The sequence below is a fragment of the Oratosquilla oratoria genome, chromosome 29, assembly GCF_046742065.1.
Source record: "Oratosquilla oratoria isolate Oo_2021 chromosome 29, ASM4674206v1, whole genome shotgun sequence".
In the NCBI taxonomy this organism is placed as follows: Eukaryota; Metazoa; Arthropoda; class Malacostraca; order Stomatopoda; family Squillidae; genus Oratosquilla; species Oratosquilla oratoria.
The window spans coordinates 26522234-26547403 of NC_134805.1; the positions used below are offsets into that span (position 1 = coordinate 26522234).

Genomic DNA, 25170 nt, shown 5'->3' on the forward strand with positions numbered 1-25170 from the left:
GCATCAATTTAATTTTCACACATACTTCCTCATCCCCAATCCCACACCCACTCCCCTTCATGCATCACAGAATCATCCATATACAACCATTCTCCATTCACCCATATCTTCTGTCCTCTCCAGTCCTTCCTCAACAGACATTCCCCTCTTTCCCAATGCCCCTTTTACCCCATCCATCCATCCATCCCATCCTTGGTTGCCCCTCATGTTCACTCCTACCTCTGCCTTCCACATCTAAATTAGTCTGCCCATCTTCCTCTTACTGAGACACACCACAACACCCTTCAAATCATACAAGCCCAAAAAACAATTACAGGCTGCACAAATACAACACCTACAGACCATTTACACCATGAAACAAAAGTCCTCAAAGTAAAGGACCACCTCGACATGAGAGGCACACAAACACTTGCTTGCTACAGCCACCACAAACACATCACACCTGCTACACTACATAGCAGAACACCCACACACACCAAGAAACATTAAAACAACACCCAAAGACCTGTATCACACACAGATACTCTCTTCTCTTCCTCCACAACCACCAAATACCAGCCTCCGGAAACATATTCATAATCATATCACTCACCACTCCATTAACACACTGAAAGACAACACACTGCTGCATGCCAGACCCCCTGATATCCACCCTTCTGAATCCTCTCTCCCACGAAAGGACAGAGTCCACCTGGCCAGACTGTGTTGTGGCCACCACCCAGCACTTCTAAGCTACCAGAAGAGGCTGGATGACCGCATTGTGAACAGCTGCCCAGGATGTAACACTTCACCCCATACCATACAACACATGATGGAAGACTGCATTATACACAATCATGCATGCAAACAACACAGCATACACTCTATAAAGGATTTGTGGGAAAACCCAGTTTCGGCTGTGGCATTCCTTGGGGAGACGGGACTGCTCGGACAGACAGTCTAGGGAACGACAACAACAACAACAACATCTTTTTTACTAATCTTTCTTCACTCATTCTTTCCATGTGTCCAAACCATCCCAATACTCTTTCATCAACTCCTTTCCACCCCATTCTCCTTACCTCCTCATTTCTCACTCTATCCAGCCTAGTAACCCCTATCATACTTCTCAGGTACCTCATCTCAAACACATTCAAACTCCTCTCATATGTTCCATGTTTCTGCCCCATACAGTGCTGTCAGCACAATTACTCCTTCATACAATCTCCTCTTAGTATCCATTCCCAAATGTCTATTTCTCGTTAGACTTTTAAGTCCCCCAGGGGATTTACTTTCTTCTCTCAATCTACATTCTACCTCCATCTCAACTCCTCCCTTCCCCACCACATTCGCACCCAAGAATCTAAAACTACTGCCATTTCCTCATCACCAAACTTTAATCCACATTAATCTTTAACTTCCTTCTTCTGCACACCTTCCCCAACTCTGTCACTAACTTTCTTAATCCTTCCTCCAATACTACTACAAGTGCAGTGTCATCAGCAAACAACAACTGGCTTATTTCTCACTTTTCTCCATTTTCTTTAACCATCTCCAATCCCCGACCCATTACCCTTGCATTTACCTCTTGCACCACCCCATCCATGTATAAATTGAACAGCCAAGGCAACATAACACATCCCTGGCAAAGTCCCACCTTTACCTCAAACCACTCACTCTCCATTTCTGATTCTAACACAAGCTCTACTACTCTTGTAAAAATTCTTGACTGCTCTTAAGTTTTCCTCCTATCCCATACATCTGCAATACCTCATGTCTAATCTGTCATTAGCATTTTACAAAAAAAGGACAAAAAATCATCCTTACCTTTTCCTAAAGCTTTCTTACATATCTGTCTTACAACAAAAATCTGATCCATGCAAGCCCTACTTGTCCTAAACCTACACAGTTCCTCACCAATAATTCCCTCTATTCCTCTCATAATCCTCTCAATCAAAACTCTCCCATAAGCCTTCCCAAATACACTTAAACTGATCCCTCCAAAATTACTTCACTCACACTTGTCTCCTTTTCCCTTGTAAAGTGGAACTATACAGGCACTCTTCCAGCACTCTACCCTCACAAACACTAAATAACCTCACCAACCAGTCCACCATCACTGTACCTCCTTTTTTTAAGACATTCTGCATGACACCTATCCATCATTTTCCTCACTCACTGTCATTTTCTTAATGCTTCTCACTGCAACTACCTTTCCCTCCCTATCCTCCTTCACATTTAGCAACCCCCTAAATTAGTCTGCCCATCTTCCTCTTACTGGCTTCTCTTCCATTATCATTTCTCCATCTGCACCTTCCCTACTTGATTCACCTCTTAATTTTTTTTCCAAAACATCTTTTTATTACTTTCAAAGTTTTCTGTCATACTCTTATCCACCTCTTTGCCTCCTTTATCTTATGCTTTATTTCTCTTCTATTCTCTTCGTACCTCTCATATGATTCTCCATTTACCATCCACTCTCAACTTACCTTCCACCAAAGAAATTATCAAATATCCCACTCTCTCCCCTTACATCATATATATCCTTCACTCTTCCTACTATACTCCTGGTTACCACTATACAGTCCATTAATGCTCTATCTACCACCCTTCCATCCACCACCCTCTCCCATGCATACTTATGCTTCACTTTCTTCCTATACACTGTATCTGCTAAGATCAATTCTCTAGACACATGTGCACCAACTCTCTACTACAATTTTTTCCTGGAACTCCTCATTTCACAACCACTCCATCTATTGGTTCATTTCCTATCCTAGCATTAAGGTCTCCCTATACCACTAGATTGACATTTCTCCCTAATCCCTCAATGCACTTATAACCACCTATAACGAGTAAATGCAAATTTCAAAGATTGTATTATCCTATTCTAGGCTTTACTGAAGCATTTAAAATGAAACTTGTACCCTTTTAAGTATTGCTTAGCAATACATAAAAAAATGCCGTTCTTTAATCTGGCAACACTAACTCCTAAGAGGACAAGACTAATTATAGTAATAATGGATATTTGCACTACAATGTGACACAATCACATCACCATTACTAAGTCATGACTGCTGAGCCATATGCTGAGTGATCATCATCAGCAATGATTATCTTTAAGAATAGGTCAGGCTAATGTGCTCTTATCTATTTATCAATATTTTTTCATTGTTTTATTTTAACTTTTCTAGCTTACCTGCTTTAACTAGTAAAGTCTTTGTCCAGATCTCAGAAAATTTGGATCTTTGAAATATGAATCTCTGAAATTTTACACACTGTGTACACAGACATACAAAATAGTCTTTACCCCTTTAAGAACAAGAGGTATATCAAGGCACATACCATCCCACACTTATCCAAAATCCATTTGTTGACCCTCTCATCTTAGCACACCATGGTATCTCTAGTCACTCTGCTGAACTCACATGCAATGCAGCAAGACAGTGCTCCCATAGAAGGGCCCAACAACTACAGACAGTCCAAGAACATACTTTCACGTACTTTCTGGTGTGTAATTTCTTTATCCACTCTTCTTTCACTCTCATCTTTCCTACTCAGCAGACATTCCACATGCATCAATCTCCCCCTTTCATTCTATTCATCCATTTCATTCTCAAGTCTTCCTCTCACCCCTTCCACAATGCTTTCCACACTCTGCTAATCTTTCCTCATTCATTCTTGTCCTATGCCTAAACCATATCAGCCCTATTTTTCTCCCAGCTTTTTTGTGCTTGTGTAATGTAACGAGATGGATGTGTAGGGTTGAAGGCTCTTGCACAGAACTGTGTACCCATCAGTCTCATTTTGTTACTTTTATTTTCTTGTTGTCACTGTCAGGTCCTTGATGTCCCATGTATAGTGAGCGAAACACAAGATTTTGGATTTCTGATTCAATGAAAGGGTTTGGCCATTTAGATTACTATAGATTAGTTCTTTGATTCATAATTGTCAAGAGTGAGCAAAGTCACTCATGATTTTTGAGAGAAAGACTCCATTCCATTTTCTGAGCCACTGGGTCAAAAGCGGATTTGAAGAGGAATGAAAGGACTACCAGGGAATGAGCAATGTGGGTTCAGGAAAGGAAAAACCCACTTACATACAATGGCAGATATGCGAGTTTTTGACAAAGGGGGGTAAGGCTGTCTTTTGAGCTTTTATGGCTCTAAAGGTGTATGACTTGAGATGACAGTGAAGTCCTATGGGATGTGTTATGGTTATGTGGAATAGGGGAAAACTTGGTGAGGGTTTGTCCAAAGTTTTTACATGAGTAGTACAGTTTGTGTAAAGGTAGCTGGAATGGAGGGTGAATGGTTTGGCAAGGTGGGGCTGTACCAGGGTTGTGTTTTATCAATGTGGTACTTTCTATGTGACAAGAGATTTTGGGCTCAATTTTATGACTAAAAGTGCCAAAATCTCTCCAATGTCCTCATATGGACCACCTCTTGTAGGTATATAGTGTTGGTCCCTCATCCATCCTTCTGCCCAACAAATGCAGTCAATCATAAATGCCTCTGAGTAACAAGACAAGTTTCTTTTTTACTTTCCACTTTGCTACCCTTGTGGTCCAGAAAACAGCTGGTACACCATGTCAATGAAAAATAAAATAAAATAAAAATAAAAAGTTGTTATCCAAGAGGAACATGCAACAGAATAAGGTTTAGACCAATCACCATCTACAATAATAGAATCAAGACAAAATGGGTTAAACCAAAATATGACAAACGACAAACAAAGCATGCTAGCCCAAAATATTAAGACCGGTACACATGCAGAGTTATTACTGGACACCACAACACAAAAACAGACCAGTGACACACTGGGTGGTTAGCAAACTATAAGCAATAGTAAACATTCTCATAGCACATATATAATATTGCAATGCTTGTGTGAAGCCACTGGGAGCGGGAGGAACATCCCGTTCCATGAAGAAGTAGACATACAGTAAAAGACACAAACATAAACTAGGGTGCAGGTAAGTAAAGTATCAACTACAAGTGGAGTCCTGTTGGTTGGACTTTTCACCGCCTGACCACCAAAGCCTTCCCAGCTCTGGCTAATGTCGGCTTACCTTTGGACTTTGCCGCCAAGTACTGTTGGTAGGCAGGGGAGTTGTGATAGACCTCAAGGGCCTTATTGTAATCGGCCTGCAAATCAGAGGGTGTCAGCTACCAGCCACGCAGGTTATTTCTAAACTCCATCTTTATTTGCCGACTTCATATCTTATCTTCTCTTTCTTTTACTTGACCCAAAAATCTTTTGAAAATCTCTCTACATAAAAATTTTGAGTTAAGATAATTTGTTTCCTTTATCTTTTTTTTTTTGTGGACTTCACAAACAAACAGTTGAAAAATCATAAATAAGCTGTAAAGCAACATGATGAAGACAGCACAGGCAATTTACATGAATCGATCACCCACGACAAAAAGTTTGGGCAAAAGAGACGACAAACTACACTGAACTAAAGTGGCTACTAACAGCCGGCAACACACATAATGAAAATTAAGGAGAAAAATTACAGGGGGGAGGGTGGCTTCTGAAACAAATCCATGAACCAATAAACTAACACGAGCCAAGATGAGGGTCATTCCACATTAAGGCCAGGGTAAATATGAGCAAATAATATACTCTACACACATTCCCACCACCTGCAAACTACTCTTCATGCAGAAAATATAATCATAATAAATGCAGAGAAACAAATAACATCAACAGCCCCATTAAACCTAGAAAACTGGGACTGTTACCATATACTGGTACAATAATTATGAACATCTAAACCTAATCCATGATATATATATCTGAAATATGTGGATTATCATCCACAAATAGTTGCATTGAGAGAGATAGGTAGGGAGAGAGAAGGAAAAAGAGAGAGAGAGAGAGAGAGAGAGAGAGAGAGAGAGAGAGAGAGAGAGAGAGAGAGAGAGAGAGAGAGAGAGAGGGAGAGAGAGAGAGAGAAGAGAGAGAGAGAGAGAGAGAGAGAGAGAGAGAGAGAGAGAGAGAGAGAGAGAGAGAGAGAGAGAGAGAGAGAGAGAGAGAGAGAGAGAGAGAGAGAGAGAGAGAGAGAGAGAGAGAGAGAGAGAGAGAGAGAGAGAGAGAGAGAGAGAGAGAGAGAGAGAGAGAGAGAGAGAGAGAGAGAGAGGAGAGAAAGAGAGAGAGAGAAAGAGAAGGAGAGAAAGAGAAGGAGAGGAAGAGAGTGAGAGGAAGAGAGTGAGAGGAAGAGAGTGAGAGGAAGAGAGTGAGAGGAAGAGAGTGAGAGGAAGAGAGTGAGAGGAAGAGAGTGAGAGGAAGAGAGTGAGAGGAAGAGAGTGAGAGGAAGAGAGTGAGAGGAAGAGAGTGAGATGGAAGAGAGAGAGAGAGAAAAGAGAGAGAGAGAGAGAGAGAGAGAGAGAGAGAGAGAGAGAGAGAGAGAGAGAAGAGAGAGAGAGAGAGAGAGGGAAGAAGAGGAGGGAAGAAGATGAGGGAAGATGAGGAGGGAAGAAGAGGAGGGAAGAAGAGGAGGGAAGAAGAGGAGGGAGGAAGAGGAGGAAGAGGAGGGAGGAAGAGGAGGGAGGAAGAGGAGGGAAGAAGAGGAGGGAAGAAGAGGAGGGAGAAGAGGAGGGAGAATAGGAGGGGGATAGAGAGGGGAGAAGAGGAGGGATTGGGAAGGGAGGGAGAGGAAAGAGAGGGGAGAAGAGGAGGGATTGGGAAGGGAGGGAGAGGAAAGAGAGGGGAGGGAGGGAGAGACAGATAGAGAGAGGGGGGAAAACATATTTATAAAAAAAAAATACTCAACAATCAAACATTTTATCAAAAGATATACCAAGGGTTAGATTTAGGTGTATGCAATAGTACATCAACACTGATATATAAATTCACTTTAGTGCAAATAAAGAAACTGGGAGGGGAGGGAGGGAGACAGAAACTAAGGGGAGGTGGGAGAGAAGTAAAGTGGGGAACATGGGATAGGGAGGGAGGGAGGGAGGGAGGAAAGGGGGAGAATAGAAAGTGAGAACAAGGGGAGGAGAGAGCAGAGAGAGGGGAGAAAGGGAGGGAGAGAGGGGGAGAGCAAAGGGGGGGAGGGAGGGAGGGAGGGAGAGAAAGAGAGAGAGAGAGAGAGAGAGAGAGAGAGAGAGAGAGAGAGAGAGAGAGAGAGAGAGAGAGAGAGAGAGAGAGAGAGAGAGGAATAGAGAAAAGGGCAGGGCATTAGAGAAAGGGGGAGAGAGGGGGGGAGAGCAAGGGGGAGGGGAGGGAGATATATCTAAGATACAGTACAAATAACCTAGAAATTTGACAACTAACAATTCTATACAAATAGCCATTATAAAAACAAAACTGCTCAGTGAATACATATACTCACACACTCATATATGAAAAGTTATAAGGCACCAAGCACTTTCATCTATTTAAGACATCTTCATGGTAGAGTAGCAAAATTTATAATAACCTTATATATATATATGTATATATATATGTATATATATATATATATATATATATATATATATATACATATATATACATACATACATACATACCAAGGAGGATGAGGATATTAAGGAGTCTAATGAGTGTAAAAAGACACCCACAGTTCTATTAACATAGGTGTGCTCCTTTAGGAGCAACTCAAATGATTACTGCTGCATATGTTTGTGTGGCAGAGCACTGGGATGAGACCTTCATCCACCAGGTGTAATCAATGGGTTTTGGATGGATGGGTGGGTTTTGGGTATAGGATAAAGGTATGCCTTAACTTGGCCACCTTTCCTTGTAGGAAGAAAAGGCCATTTCATGTATGTATATGATTTTATGTATGAATATGTGTGTGTATGTGTGGGGTGCCAAGATGGGAGGGAGGGGGGTGGAGGGGAGTGGAGTATGTGGGAAGTGAGGTGGGTGGGAGAGGTTTCTATGCCTCTTTCTTTTTGGCTACCCCCCATGTAAGGGGGAAAAAGCCTTTGGTATATGTATGTATGTATGGGGATGGAATGGGGATTTTTTTTTTTTTTGGCCTTTGTTTTTTGGCTACCTCTTGTGTAAGGGGGAAAAAAGCCTTTAGTGTATGTATTTACCTAGTTGTATTTTATGGGAAGGGAGCTATGCCCATAGTGACCCACTTTTGTATCTTTCCGCACCCAGTTTGTTCTTAAAATCTTGTCTAGTTTTAGCACCGTTTCCTAATGTATGTGTGTGTGTGTTTTATATATTCTAACTGATCAATAAACCAAGAGGCTTCTTCCCTCACAATAATAATAATAATAACATCAAATCAAATCTTAGCTCTATGTGGATGAAGGTCCATCTCTGTTAGCAGGGCACAGCACATCCACACCTGGGCCTGACATCCATAGCTGGTTTATCCCCACCGATTCATTTACATGGCTACCCTCCCTCCCCATCTCCTCAACATTAAACACAGAAGATGAGGAGATATCCCTTCAGGCCTCATCAGTTTATCATCAACTGTCAAACATTCCTCACTCACACCTATCTCCTGCCCTCTCCTTAACCTGGCTCAACAGGCATTCCCCTTTTATACACAGCCATATTCATCCCATCCATCTCATCCCCATGTCAAAGCCACCCACTGCTTTCCATACCAGTTTTGTTTTCTCTTCACTCATTCTTTCTATGTGTCCATTCCACCCTAATGATTTTTCATTAGCCCTATCTGCCAGCTCCCTTTCCACCCCTATTGTCCTCTTCACCTAATTTCTCACTCTATCCAACCTTGTAAACTCTACCATACTTCTCAGACACTTCATCTCTAAAATGTTTAAACTTTTCCTTCCTGCCTCTCTTAAATTCCAAATCTCTGCCCCATACAGTGTCATAGGTATGATTAACCCTCTCATATAATTTCATCTTTGCATCAATTCCCAGATGTCTATTTCTTGTGACATTTTTCATTCCAAGACATTTGCTTCTCTCAATCTACAAATTACCTCCACCCCACTCCTCCATTTCCTGTCATATGTGACCCAAATACTGACAGTTGTCCATTCTTTCAACCTGTTTCCTTAAGACTTACTTCCAGCTCTCTGCCATTCTCTCTTCTTGTACAGTACATCTTATCACTTTAGTTTTACCCACATGTACCTTCAACTATCTTCCATCATGAATCTTCCCAAATTTCATCACTGCCTTAATCCCTCTGACCCTGCCACAAGTGCAGCATTGTCTGCAAATTACAACTGGCTCACTTCCCACTTCTCTTACTATCTCCAACCATGCCCAAACCCATCCATTTACCATCCTTATACATCTAAACAGCCATGGTGACATGACAAGACCCTGATGCAGCACCACCTTTACCTTAAACCTCTCCATTTCCAAATTATAACACAGGTTCTACTAAATACACATACCAAGGGCTCTTTCCCCCTTACAAGGGAGGTAGCCAAAGTCAAAAGGCATAATTCCAGTCCCATCCATTACCTTTCCCTCCCTCTCATCTTGGCTCCTCATGGATGATGGGTCATCTTTGCATCTCATCCATTACCTTTGGTCAAAAACTATGCAGCAAGACACACCACATTCACAGCAAGGCAGCTTTATTTAATCGGCAACCCCCTCCTCTCCCTTAAGGCTGCGTCAAAATATCATTCAAACAAAATCACTCCCTAACCCCCTATCCCCTACCATTCATCACAGTATCACATCTTACACAGTCATTCTCCACTCACCCCTATCTTCTGCCTTCTCCCTTTCTTTCTCAACAGACATCACCCTCTTTCCCAATGCCCCTTTCACCCCATCCATCGACACATATCCTTGGTCGACCCATCATGTTCACTCTATCCACCTCTGCCTTCCATACTTCTTTTACTAATCCTTCTTCACTTGTTCTTCCATGTGTCAAAACCATCTCAATACTCACCAACCCTATCTCCCATCTCCTTTTCCACCCCAGCTCTCCTCCTCACCTCCATATTTCTCACTCTACCCAACCTTGTAACCCCTACCATAATTCTCAGACATTTCATCTCAAACACATTTAAACTCTTCCTCTCTTATGTTCCATGTCTCTATCCCATATGGTGCTATTGGCACAATCACCCCTTCATACAATCTCTCAGCATCCATTCCCAAATGTCTATTTCTCATAACAGTTTTTAATCCCCAAGCCAATTACTTGCTTCTCTCAATCTACAATTTACCTCTACCTCCACTCCTCCCTTTCCTGACACATGTGACACAAATTGCTGACATCCTCTCCCCTTGTACAGGTTCTACTACTATCATAAAAATTATTAACTGTCCTTAACAGCTTTTCCCCAATCCATATATGACCCAGGGCAGTGGACAGGATACAGGGATGACCCGTCATCCAGGAGGTGCCAAGATAGGAGGGAGGGAGGAGGGTGGAGGGGAATGGAATATATGAGAAATGAAATGGGTGGGGGTGATTTCTATGCCTTTTTCTTTTTGGCTACCCCCCGTGTAAGGGGGAAAAAGCCTTTGGTAAATGTATGTATATATGCAATAGCTCCCATAGTGCCTTCCAATCTACCCTGTCATAAGCCATCTCCAAATCCATTAAGCCCCAAAAATCATCCTTACCTCTTGCCAAAACCTTCTCACAAATCTGCCTTACCACAAAAATTTGATCCACACATCCTCTACCTTCCCAAAACCCACACTGCTCCTCACCAATTACTCCCTTTTTCTCCTAATCCTCTCAATTAAAACACTATAAGCCTTTCCAACTACATTCAACAAGCTGATCCCTCCACAACTACTACATTACATTTGAGTAGCTCTGCAGGTGATTGATCCAAGTGCCATGTACTGCCAGATACTAATTTCATGCCCAACCACCTGACCTGGACTTCCTGGAGTTGGATTCGTCTCCCTCTGAGTTACCAAGTTCGAAGGAGACAACTCCAACTCCCATCAGGTGGTGCAGGAAGCCCAGATTGGCTGGTTAAGCACAAAATCAGTGTCTGGTGGCCTGTGACACTTGGATCACTCTCCCAAGGAGCTTCTAATTCGTCCCCTTTTCTTTTGATAACCAGAATTTTACACACACTCCTCCTGTCCTCTCCTCTCTCTTAGACATACATTAAACAACCTCACTACCAAGTCCACTATAGCTGTACCTCCCTTTTTCAGACACTCTGAATGACACCCATCCAGCCCAGGTGCTTTGTGAATGAGTGTGTGTATGTGTGTATACATACATGCATATACCAAAGGCTTTTTTCCCCTTACAAAGGAGGTAGCCAAAAAACAAATGCATAAAATCCACTCCCATCCATTCCATCCCCACATACTCCACTCCCATCCACCTCCCTCCATCCCTCTTATCTTGGTTCTTCCTGGATGACAGATCATCCCTGCATCTCACCCACTACCCTGGGTAAGAAGCAGTGTTGCAGGACACAGCATATCTACAGCAAGGACGCTTCATTAAATCGGCAACCCCCTCTCTCTGTACACTCATGTGGAAATGGAGAAGACTGGGAGAAATCTCTTTGAGCTGTGTCAATTTTATACACACACACACACACACACACTGTGATGCATGAGGGGGAGTGGGTGGGGGATGGGGGGTGAGGAAGTATATATGAGAAAAAATTTGACGCAGCCCGAAGGGATTTCTCCCCATCTTCTCCTTTCCTGCATGAGGGGACGGAGAGGGGGGGTCGCCGAATTTTTTAAGCGGCCTTGCTGTGGATGTGCTGTGTCTTGCGACACTGCTTCTGACCCAGGGCAATGGACAGGATGCAGGGATGACCAGTCATCCAGGAGGTGCCAAGATAGGAGGGAGGGAGGAGGGTGGAGGGCAGTGGAATATATGAGAAATGAAATGGATGGGAGTGATTTCTATGCCTTTTTCTTTTTGGCTACCCCCCATGTAAGGGGGAAAAGGCCTTTGGTATATGTATGTATGTATGTACTTGTGGACCTGCTCTCGGGCTACTGCCAGTTTCCTAAAGACTGCTTGTTCTCTAATAGAGACCTGGGGCAACAGATTAATTCAATATATACTGTATATATGTATATATATATATATAAATCTGTTTTCCCTGGTCACTATTGCAGAGGACAAGCCGTCTTTACGTAACTAGCAACAGCCCCTCAAGCAGGTCCACACATCACTGGAAATAAATACGGTGTTGTTGTCTAGGTATTGTTAGTGTGGGACATTGTAGTATAAGGTGTTCTGTGACTTCTGTGTCGTGGTCAGATCCGAGACAATTTGCATTTGTGACCAGGCCTATCCTAATGGGACCATTTTAATACTGGATGGTGTCCTGAGTGTATGTCTCCACCATTTTACCATGCAGCAGCCTCCCTACCCTGTTTCATCCACTCACTATCCTCCTCCAAATCTTCACATCTCTTGTACAGTCTTTCCTGTTCTACTGACACACCACATGTATTCAAAGCTCTTTCCACCATACACCCTAAGTACAAATAAATATATTTGTATTCATGTGACAGGATGGGGGTGGTAGGATTGTACCTGTGCTATGTCAAATAATAATTCTAGGGTCTGTTTACTATGTGCTGGTGGGTGGTCTCATGTAGTACGACCATGGACATGGGTTGTCTGGCAGATACTATGTACTGTGTGCTACGCATGTTGAGATGTTTACAGAAACACAACAACCTCCATCTGTAGCTCTATGGGCGTTGTCTACATGTAAGTTCTTTCATTCACATAATGGGAAATAATGAGGAAATCATAAAGAATACATTTCGCTCTGAGTGATAAATGGATTAGTTAGTAAATTCTTACAAGTTCCGACATCTCCATGGAAGAGACCACCTGATAAACTACAAGACTGCCCCTTTAACCATAATAAATACTCTTGCTTACAAGTGCAGCACACTGTGCTAAGCTGATATCTTACCTTCTCCGACTCATATTCATCAACAAAATCCTGCCTGTCAGCTTCAGGTAGGTCCCTCCACATGGATCCGATGATCTTGCCAATCTCCCATAGCTTGAGGTCAGGATTGGCGGCCTTCACTTGATCCCAGACCTTGAATGTGGAAGGTATTACAGCAAATTGTGGACTTGCAGTAATGAGCCTATACGGCCAAAAACCAAAACCTGTACAAAGTCTTACTCGCCAATGTTCAAAAGCTACTGTATATACAGGATCATAAGCCTTTCTTTTGATATCAAGTTGCTCTCCGACTATTACAGCTCTTCAAGTGCATCTTTAAACATGTATACCATTTAAGGTTCATAACTTCAATCCTTTTGCTCTTCTTAACAAGATAGGATGTGCATCAAACTCCATAGAAATATGTTATCTTCACTATCATATCTTTCTAAAAAAAAAAAAAAAAAAAAAAAAATAAAAAAGTTCATCTGTTGGTTGACTTCGGGGGGGTATTCATAAAATGAATCATAGAAAAAGGCGTGAGCAAAGCTCTTACAACCAGAAGACAAAATCTGATAAATCCAAAATCACATCATGCGCATTGTACTTCTTATTAATTAAGAAAAAATATACTGTTTCTCTTTTTAACGGAATAGCAGCACTGCACTTATTTTGAAAAAAGTCTAAGAGTTAAAGTGTATTAAATTTTAATATTAGCATGTCATACTCAAAAGGAGAATCATAAAGCTTCTATTTTTCTATGCTAATGAATCAAACTTCTATATACTTCCACTACTTTCTCAACATACATTCTTAGCCAATAATCAAGTATATACAGCAATATTAAGTACATTAACTTCAAGTGAAGACCTCCATTAATAAAGCCACAAATGGTGTTCAAACTCTCTGACTAAAACTCAAGTCCCTGAAATAAAATAAAACAACAAATGCAAGCACATATGGCCAGCAAGACATTACCTTACGAGAATACCTCATGTAGGGCATGAGGGGCTTGTCAGGAGCTTTGGGGGGTTTCGGAATTCGACCATCACCCTGTGGGGTAAGAAAATTACATATATCACTAGCAAACCTAGGGAGCTTATATGCTATAAACTTTACTAATATGTATGCGTGTGCATATGTACACAAACCTATATATTTATATATATACACACACACACACACACACACATCCAGGAGGAGCCAAGAAAAGAGGGAGAGAGGGAGGGTGGTGAACGGGAGTGGAGTGGGTGGGAATGAAATGGGTGGGATTGGACTTTAGTTACATCCCCTGTATGGGGGAAAAAGCCCTTGGTATATGTATGTCTATGATGGGGAAAAGGGACATTGGGAAAGAGGGGAATGTCTGTTGAAGAGAGAAGATAAAAGATAGGAGTGAATGGAGAATAGTTGTGTATGGATGATGCTGCAATGCATGGAAGGGAGTGGGTAGGAGTGAGGGAGTGTGTGTGAATGATGTTTTCCATGTGTGCAAACCATCCCAATACTCTTTCATCAACTCTATCTCCCAACTCCTTTCCCACCCCTGCTCTCCTCCTCACCTCCTCGTTTCTCACTCCATCCAGGACCCCTATCATACTTCTTGGGCATTTCATTTTGAACACATTCAAACTCTCCCTTCCTCTCTTATGTTCCATGTTTCTGCCCCATACAGTGTTGTCGGCACCACCACCCTTTCATACAATCTTAAGATCCGTTCCCAAATGTCTATTTCCCATTACACTTTTTAATCCCCCAAAGCATTTACTTGCTTCTCTCAATCTACATTCTACCTCCATTCCCACACCTCCCTTTGTTGCCACATTTACACCCAAGTATGTAAAGCCATCTACTTCCTCCAGTCTCTCTCCCTTAATACTCACTTCCAATTTGCTGCCATCCTCTTCCCTTGTACATCTCATTACCTTACTTAACCCACATTCATCTTCAACTACCTTCTTTTACACACCTTCCCAAACTCCATCACTAACTTCCTTAAGCCCTTCTCTGATCCTTCCACAAGCGGTGGCATCAGCAAACAACAACTGGCTTATCTCCTACTTTCCTTCATTTTTTTCTAACCACCTTCAATTCCTCAGCCCATTACTCTTACATCACCCTAACCATGTATAAATTGAACAGCCAAAGCAACAGAACACTTCCCTGGTAAAGTCCCACCTTTACCTGAAACCACTCACTCTTTACTAATTCTAATACAGCCTCTACTACTCTCGTAAAAAGTCTTGACTGCTTTTAACAGCTTTCTTATCCCATATATCTGAAATACCTCCCATTGCGCCCACCTCTCTAATCGTCATAAACCTTTTCCAAATCCATAAAGGCCTAAAAATATATCCATACCTTTTCCTAAGTCTTTCTCACATATCTGCCTTACCACAAATATCTGATTCACACAACCCCCATGCACTCCACTCCCACTCACCACTCCTCCCTCCATCTTTTCTTGGCTCCTCCTGGATGACAGGTCATCCCTGCATCTCACCCATTGCCCTGGGTCATTTACAGCTTTCAAATAACCAAATCCACCTACCACAACCAAACCTGGAATCAGCCCCCAAGTGTAGGATGATCATCCAGTCCTATTATGCAGGCAAAATATACAAACCCACAAGAAGTTATAGTTATGAAGCAAAAATGATAACTTATTGTGATAAGAGACTCAGTTGCAATGACTGTACTTGGTCATTTTAAAGCTGTTTATGATTATATTTACATACAAGGCAAGAGTGAAAGAACTGGGATCCCCTTTTTGAATTTTCCTCCTGTGAGGTCAGGGCATGCTTTGACTTAGACCACTGGTATGTATATGTAAATGAAATATACAACAATAAACTAAAAACAATACAATTCAACTCAAGAATGCCCTGTAAATGTATAGAAAATATCAGAAACTACTTTCATTAATGAACAATGAAAAGAAATAAACAGAAATAATACCATTCATCTAGTTCATAAATTAAACAAAATGGGGAACAAAAGAATACAAAGCAACCGAAGATTCCTACTGTACCAAACTTACACCTCCCTTGGTGACACCCATTTTCTGTGGATTAAAAGCTGGATTGCTGTGATGGGCTGGAGTGAAGGGGCTGGGCACGTTAGATTCACCCACAGCCTTCGAGGACGACCCAGGAGTGCGGGCAAGGCGATCTGATTGTATTGCATCAAATATTAGAAATTATATTCTTACAAATTCAATGTACTGAAAATATGACTCAATATTTCATTAATGATAAAACACATAACTTAAACCTTTATTACACAAACATGCTTCTATTAATACAATTCTTTCTTCAATTATTGATCAAGCAACAGCATACAACTTCAATGTAACTTAAGACATGCTTAACCCCCAAGTCCAGGTGAAAATGATAATTATGGGGACCAAAAATAAACCTTTAAAACTTTCTGCCTTAAAGACCTCTTCCACAATATTATCCCTAGGTGTCATGTGGCAATGAAAGACAGACAGGAACAATAGATCACCAGCCTACCCACGTCCCAACAAAGCATTTCATCTGGCCAAATGTCTGAACTATTTGTTGACCACCCATGTTGTAGGGCTACATCACCAAAACATACACAAAGGAGTCTTGGATCATGATTTGTGTTTTCATGCAAACAGTTCTTGTTTTAATTCCATTGATTACTGTCCTAAGGAGAATTGATTGCTCTGGCCACCAAATCAGTGCTAGCTACAACTAACACATTTGAGCATTTGGCCACTACAACCTAAAAACCATTCCAGCTGTTTACCTCACACAGCTACCTTGACTTTCAAAAGCATAAAACACCAAGCAGAAAGATTAACAAGAAAATTTTTTACTTCAATTTAATGAGGGAGGGGGGATGATGTCAATACACGAGGAAGGAAACGAGAATTTTCCAGAAAGATGACCAGGATGATATCTACTCTGCCCAGGTTTAGGGGTTGAAATGACACCAAAACTTTAACAAACTTGTAAATACACAACAGACATTTCAGTACCAGCCATTGTGAAATTTCTGAGAATGGGGGCTAGGGAAGACATTTGGGAGTGGGAAAAAGAAGGCAAGATGTTTAGAACAATGAAAACTCTTGATATAGAGAAGTGGGGAGTTTTAAAGTATCTAATGTTACATATTGTGGTGGAGGAATGAATATGGAAGTGGCTCACCAAGTAATGGAAATAAATGAGCACCTATTTGGGTGGAATGGAAGGTGTTGTGAACAACTGGTTCTTGGGGACGAATACAAATGGAAAGTTGTATGCAACTAAGAACAAGAACAAATGGAAGGCAGATGGGAAGAGAGCAAATGTTTCAGAGATAAATTGTGAGAAACGTATGTACATATATCAATATATCAAGGACTTTTTCCCCCTTACAAGGGAGGGGGGGGTAGCCAATGATGATAAAGAATAGATGATGAGAAATATGCCAAGGTAGAGAACAAGAGTGGATAGGGAGCTTTTGAACAAGATTAATCCATATGATGCAACTATTTTTGGGCATATGGAATCAATTTGGAAAGATTAGTAGTGTGGGAAGTATATGTGGATGGAAAAATATTGTGAGTACCAAGAGTGAGAAAGATGGATAGGGTGAAGACGATTTTGGATGCATACAGAACATTTGTCAAACAGGAAAGATATGGGACCCGCAGATCCCCCTAGGGAAAAAATTTGGATTGTTGTCTTTGTTGTACAGTACTACCTCTCATTAATGGACGTTAATTAGCTGTGTTTTCGCTATGTTTTTGGTGCTGTTGTTTAGTGCATGCAATCACTATGCCACCCAAAAACCACTCCAAATCAACGGATTATTCACATCAACGGACACCGTTACCCCCTTTTAGTCCGTTAATGAGAGGTAGTACTGTACTGGTGTAACATTGTTTCTCTGTCACTGGATGAAGATGGTAGAAGGGCAGCAATCACTGGTTATTAGCTCTCTATGTGTGACACTGCTTCTGACCCAGGGCATTGGGTAAGATGCGGGGATGACCTGTCATCCAGGCAGAGCCAAGATAAGAGGGGGGGGGGGATGGGAGTGGAGTCTGTGGGGATGGAATGGGGGAGTGGTTTTTATCCCTTTGTTTTTTGGCTACCTACTTTGTAAGGGGAGAAAAGCTTTTGGTATATGTATGTATGTATGCATGTGTGAAAAGGCACAAGAATTATAATGAAATTGATAGAGATCTTGTGCCCAGTCTAGAGACCAAGTTAGCACCACCTAATGAAGGTGATGGGGGTTGATGGGCTTTGAAAGCAAGAAGCTTCACTCACCATCTTCCAGGACCACCACATCCAGGTACTCATCGTTAGTGATGAAGGGATGACAGCCTTAAGTTACGTTCTTGTCCACTCCATATCTTATTTTGAGTAATGAGGAATGGAGCAGACATATAGTGAAGTGGTTGGGGTAAGCCAGCTCCAGTAGGGTTATGGGAGAGCTATGCCTTGCTGTACTTTGGACTTGTGCAGTGTGGCATGGACAAGGTGACCTTTTGTCCCTTTGGTGATGTGATGGAAAGGAGTTTTGCTTATGATGTGGGTGTGAGTTTCGACACCACCATCTGATTTCTATGCAGAAAAAAGGTTTTTGGTCCATACATGATTATAGTTGTAATAGGATGGGGTGTTAAGGTATGTACAACATGTTGGCGGGTGAGGGGGGAAGAACATGAAAGGTGACAGTTATCGTTTGTGGATGACATTGCACATATATATATGGTTGATTCTGAGGAGAACGCTGCAGCTGGAGACTAGTTTGAGAAGTCGAGACTAAACATGTTCATAAGCAAGGTGATGAGATGTATAATGTTGGGAAGTTGAAATGTGTGTATAGTGACTGGAGTAACTGGGGAGTTGTAATGGAGAAGCAGATGAGGTGAATTATAGAAGGCAAGTAGATGTCTAGACAGAAAGAAAAGTATTATAAGAAATAGGCATTTGAATGTCAAGGTAAGCTAGTATGAAGTAGTGAATGTACCCAACGTATGGAGCAGACACTTGATATACAAGGGAAGCAGAAGGTCTGCTTATATGGACTTGAGAAATATGGTTGCAATCGCTAGAATGTGAGTGCAAAATGTGGACACGAGGCAAGAGAATGGGAATGGCTAGATCAAGGTTTGCCGACATCATGAATGTTGTACTTTTTCGTGGGACCAGTCTGATAAGTTTAGTTGGTAAGGTATATGGGAGGCTGATAACTGAGAGGACTGGGGGATGGAGGAGTTGTGGTGAATGAGAAAATAGGTACTTTTGGACAAACACCAAAATAAGACTGTAAGACAGTGATTGTGCCCCTAGCACTATACTAATAGGTACCTACATGATAAACAGCAATGCTGCCCATTAACAAAACTTGTCAATCCTTACACCTTCATCATGAGGTGCAGCCCTGCGGGGCAGACACTGAGGTCTCCAGACTGGGCCCCAAGATCTCTATCAACTTCAACTTTATTTCTTTCACTTTTTCACACTTGGAGAACTGAACCAATGACTTCTCCCCTTACCTTACCACTTTTATCTAGCGACACAAAAACTACCTATATATCTATCTATCTATCGGGGGCATCTTCCCCCCTTATAAGGGAGGTAGCCGGTCAAGGTACACACCCACTCCCACCCAACATCCTCTTTTCCCTCTCATCTTAGTTCCTCATGGATGAAGTCATCCCTGTTCCCTGCCCAGGCCAGAAGCAATGCAACAAATCAACACCTCCACACCAGGGCCACTTCACTAACAAGGCAACCCTCCCTCCCTCATTCCATCATGAAGAAAACAGAGGATGGGGAGAAATCTCTTCAGGTTGCATCAAAACATCAATAAACAACCATTCTCTACTCACCCCTATCTCTTGCCTTCTCCTTTCCCTGCTCAACAGACATTCCCCTCTTGCTCAGTCTTTTACCCCATTCATCCTCGGTCTTCCCCTCCAGTTCACAATATCCACCTCTGCCTTCCACTTTCTTTCCACGTGCCCAAACTATCCCAATGCTCTTTCATCACCCCATCTGCTAACTCCCTGTCCACCCCTGCTCTACACATTTCTTATTATATCCAACCTTGTAACTCCTGACATACTTCTCAGATACCCCCTCCCAAAAACACATTTAAATTTCTTCTTTCTGCCTCTCTTAAATTTTAACTCTCCACCCCATACAATGCCATAAACACGATCACCCCTTCATATTCTCTTTGAATCCACTCCCAGATACCTATTTCATATGACACTTTTCAATCACCCTAAGACATACTTGATTTTCTCAATCTACAATTTACCTCCACCCCAACTCCTCCTTTTCCTACCACATCCAACCATAATACTTAAACTATCCACCTCCTCCAGCCTCTCTCCTTTAAGACTTACTTCCGACTTGCTGCCACCCTCTCCCCTTGTACATCTTATCACCTTTTACCCACATTTACCTTCAACTTTCTCCTACTGCATACCTTACCAAACCGTCCTATCTTAATCCCTCTTCACAGAAACAGTACCACATTAATAAAACACTGACCTATGGTCCTGCAAAGTGACCACAGCTGTGGGTCTCATGTAAGAGACCACAAACAACAGACTGACTGAATGACAAAACTGACAATGGAGCTGCACGTTTTCCATTTAGTGAAATTCAAGGCAACAATTAATCAGTTATATATATATGCACAAGGCTTTCTCCATTTCTAAGGACCAACAACAGTTACTTGCTTGTGATGGTCTAGCAAGATGGTGAGCAGCACTGCCTATTTTCAAAACCCATCAACCCCCTCACCTCAATCTGTGGATCTGACAGAGTTGAATGGGCCCAAGAAATCTCTTTCAACTATTTCTTACACTATTCCACAATTTGAGAGCTGGCAACCAGCAACTTCTCCACCCTTCTTACTACTTCGAGTCAGTGACACAAAAATGGTCCTACTCGAAACCAACACATGACAACAGTGTGAGTGGAAGGGTGGTGAGGTAAATGCCAAAAACCGGTTTTAATACTGAAGTTTTATCATAGAAGGACTTCTTCAGAGTGTGAAGAAGTCCTTCTAGGGCAAAACATCAGAATTAAAACTCCAACAGTTTTTGGTGTTTACCTCACCACCCTTCCACTCATTCTGTCTCACATACGTCAACACGACAACAGTCCAAACTTTTTTTCCCAAAGTGGGAAAGCTCAAGAATCACTGCCAGTTTTGGTGGGTCTGTGGGTATTCCACTTAACGAAACTTCAAGGTAACAATGATATGTGTGTATGTGTGTATGCACATATGCATGCATGTGCATTATTTTTCAAGTGTCATTATTTTGACTGCATGTGCACATTGCATACAAATATATGCATATACGCCAGAGCACAAGTCAGCATTAGGCATGTATTTGCAACAAAACTTTCATAGGACAATGTTCATAAAGTCTCCACTTCATCCATCATTACATTGGGAAGTAGAAACCTCTTTACTACGCTTGCTCTACATTTCAAAAAGGACTAAGAACCACCTGAAACATGATTAAGAACCTCACCATGCATTTTGCTCTCCTTTAACACAGAAAAACCATGCATTAGCATTTAAAATTCAATGTATTGAAGAAAACTTATTAAATAATCAAATATACACAGAAACATAAACAGAAGCACTATGCATACTAAATGCTCTTTTCCTTTACACACAACACAGAATGCATAAACCCTTCACTACCTGTGGGGTGTCACAGCAATGAATAAAACAGCCAGAATATAAATAAAAGTGCCACTCAGTATGGGAGGGGTAGAACTTAACCCTTATACTACTAAAGGGGATGGCACAGTGACAAAATCACTTGGCGACGGCCAATGTAAATAGAAAAATGCCACCTGGTACGGAAGGGGTTATTGGCAATAACACAACTGCAAAAAAACATTCACCATGCTCGAGCCAATTTCAATGGAAAAAAATAAATATATATATATATATATAAAAAAAAAAATTATAACAAACATAGAAACAATCTAATGCATGTAGAATCAACTGGTTTGAAAGAAATAGGAAAAACACAAGTCCGATTCCAGCAAAGAAACATCTCTACTTCGTTCAAGACATTCTTGTATAGGAAGAAGTAAAAGAAAAAAGAAAACACAGTTCTAAAGTCAGGGAGTGGCAGCATACACGATGGTACACAGATAAAGCTCGAAGACCAGTATCACATTATCTCAGGACTGGATTAGTCAGAAGAAAAAAAAAAAATAATAATAAAAAAGAAAAAAAAAAAAAAAAAAAAAAAAAAAAAGGCATGAGGGGAGATGGATCCACTATTTCTGTTCTATTCTTTTTTCTTTTCTTTTCTTTTTACCTTTGGAGCTTCCTGAGCCTCCATTACTTGAAGAGGAGGAGGATGTGGAGGTGGTAGTGGCTTGAGGGAGGGGTAAGAAGGTGGGCATAACTATAACACCATTTAAATTTACATATCCAACACCACTACTAAAACAAATCAGAAGAGTCCTTCTTGGCTACCAATTAAATATATACATATATCTCATTTCTATATGGGCAGAAAATCCTATCTATCAGATAAATATAGATATATCACCAGAGAGGAAACTGTTGGTACTCGTACAGAAAGAGGACAGAGGTATTGGATCTACAAGATTATGTATCAATGTATCAGAGCATCATTAATCACCTGTTTTTGGAGCATTCCTGGCACTAAATGATGAGTTAAGCTATCAGAGAAAAGTTGAGCTCAGCAAGGAAATATCCTTGTTTAGCTGTACATACTCTACAACCAACTTAAAGACTCCTGTCCCCCTTTTCAACCCTAACATATTGTATACATAGCATGAGTTCTATTGGTGCTTGCCATGCAAGACGAGTGCTGGACAATGCAAGTGTGAAGGTAAGCAATCAAAAGACTAAGGAACTGAATAGGAATACTACTAAATCGTAGCTACGTTTCATATCAGAAAGAAAAGATCAGGTAAAATAAACAACACGGACCCTAAGCTGAACAAAACTATATGGCAGCAGCAGCAGCAAGTGTATACGACACTGCTCTCAAATGGATCAACTTGGGTATTCACCAGCTAAATTAAGCGACCCAATGACGACAAATTTAATGTTTACAGTGCCTGTCTACAATTGATTAACCACACATTTTCATATTCTATTCAATTTCTGAAGCACATTTTCAAGCCACATCAACCCATCGCTGTCTTAAATGGCATCACCCAACTTTCATGAAATGATGAAGAAAAAATTAAAATGCTTGTCCTTAGCATCTGTCTACTGTTTACCATTTCATGTTTACTGAATTCGGTACATCTTCTTGGATGTCAATACTGCACCTATCTTCTGAACATCAGCATTTTATCATGGTATAAATATTGTTTCAACAAATCAAGCATTTTTCTGTTTTAGTATGTACATTTTTCTTGGTGATAGATGATTCCAGGATTATTCCAGCCAACTGCTGTCTGAACTTAATCATGCCTTCTATAAACATTAAAAATAAAATATTTCTGTGCTGGCATTGACTAATACTAAGAAGGCTTACTGTCTAAATGAAGTACCTCCAAGCATTCTTCAAAAAAATGCATTGCATTAACTCCAATTTATTCCAGAGAACTGCGACCACTTGCCCCTCAAACATCCTCACTTTAATTTCTTGATTATATAACAATTTCTTAATAAACCCTTCCTAAGAACATTATGAAAAATCCCTCTACCCATAACCTCTCTCACCATCAGTATGGCTTCTAAAAGCAATGTTCTTTTGGACAAATTTTAACTTTTGTTATATGCTGGAAGACTGGACAAATTGAAATATTCTAGTTTCCTTTCTAGAGAAGCCTCTTTTGGTCATTTTATTTATCTTTTCACATTTGCTGCTACCTCCAATGTTAACCCCTTCGATACAATGACGCCTATGTAGGCGTCATGAGGAGCAAGTGGGTACGCGAGGATGCCGATGTCAGCATCTTGATTATATATATTGTAGTTGTACCTGCGTGACCCCCATACTCTGTAAACTGGCTTCATCATATTTTCTATGGTTATCAAAATTCACGGGTGAAAGAGAACGAGCAATACAGGGGTAACTTTATTTTTTTATAATGCGAGCATTATGACGCAACATCACATGTCTGGCAGCTGATGCTGCCCGCGAGATTTTGACCCGTATTGAAGGGGTTAAATGAAAAATCTATTCACTTGATGAAGTCTCCCATATTTACATATTACTAAAGATGCTGCCAAGCAATTTTATTCTGCTAAGGAAAACCTCCCTTTCAGCAGATCCAAAACCTATTTATCTTTGTTCTTAGGACCATCTTGTCTATTTCTTTCTGGATGTTGTAAGGCAATTTCTCCCAATGTCAGAAATTCCTGCAACCAGTAGGTTTCCAAATCTACTTTAAAACTGTCCTTTCCACTTTACTGTCATCTCTATTTTTTTTTTTTTTGCTGCTGCTAGCCAGTTCATTCCTAGCCCTATTGTATTCCTCTGAAAAGCTCCAATCCCAAGTAACATGTTTCTAAACCTCACTTCAAAATACAACTTTCAAACTTCTCTCTTAAAGAGTTCCATGTCCAAAAATCTATGAGCAAACTGACACTTGATTCTATCATTAAGCTGCGAAGCTATATTTAGCATGAATGAGGACAACAGATGCCTGGAGTTTCACCAACTAGAAACCTACAACACCATAGGTCAGCAAAAGTCCTTGGGCGGGCAACCTTTTTAAATGTGGGTGCTAAAATCAGCCAAATTTATGATACAAAATTTTCTCACATGCCAACATTGCAAATTCATAGGCCACATATGAAAATGGACCCCTCCCTTCACCTCCCTGGGTGCAGCAAAGCATGTGGTTACCAATGGTCATACAAAAGAAGTTAGAGATTTATTAGTATTTTTTTAAGCAAGCTCTGGGTTTTTGTGTGCCAGAAAAACTTAGTTAGCGTGCCAGTTTTGGTACATGTGCCAAGGGTTGCCCACCCCTGATCTAGTTGATCATGTCAAGAAAAAAAGTTGCACTTCACTGAACACTTTTTTTTTTTTTTTTTAAGCAAGGAACCAAAATTGACATTACAAATACATTACGAGGCATTTCAAACTGATCCTCTAGTCACCACACTTGACAAAATAAGTTCTTTTATACTGCAACTTTCAATCCTCAATGCAAGTCACAACGAAAATCAAACCAACAGTCTCAACATTACATACTTAATACTCAGCAATGCTACAGTGTAAATTGTTGAACACTGTTGTATTTTGAATATCAAATACCAAAGAACTGTAGCTGACTATGACTCTCTGACAAATGTAGGGCAGCAGAATATACACAACAAAGTAATGTAGGACTTGCTAGTATTTGGTAAGAGATTTAGG

General features: G+C 41.0%; 1 protein-coding gene across 1 annotated transcript in view; it reads right to left on the bottom strand.

Moving 5' to 3' along the window:
• Positions 1-25170, bottom strand: part of LOC143040548 (SWI/SNF-related matrix-associated actin-dependent regulator of chromatin subfamily E member 1-like) — a 57486-nt gene that overhangs the window by 23858 nt on the left and 8458 nt on the right. The window contains exons 4-7 of the mRNA XM_076211628.1: positions 22135-22194; positions 15835-15974; positions 13782-13856; positions 12825-12956 (exon numbers count right to left, since the gene is read on the bottom strand). Of these exons, the coding sequence (XP_076067743.1) occupies positions 12825-12956; positions 13782-13856; positions 15835-15974; positions 22135-22194 (407 nt within the window). The remainder of the gene's footprint in view (positions 1-12824; positions 12957-13781; positions 13857-15834; positions 15975-22134; positions 22195-25170) is intronic.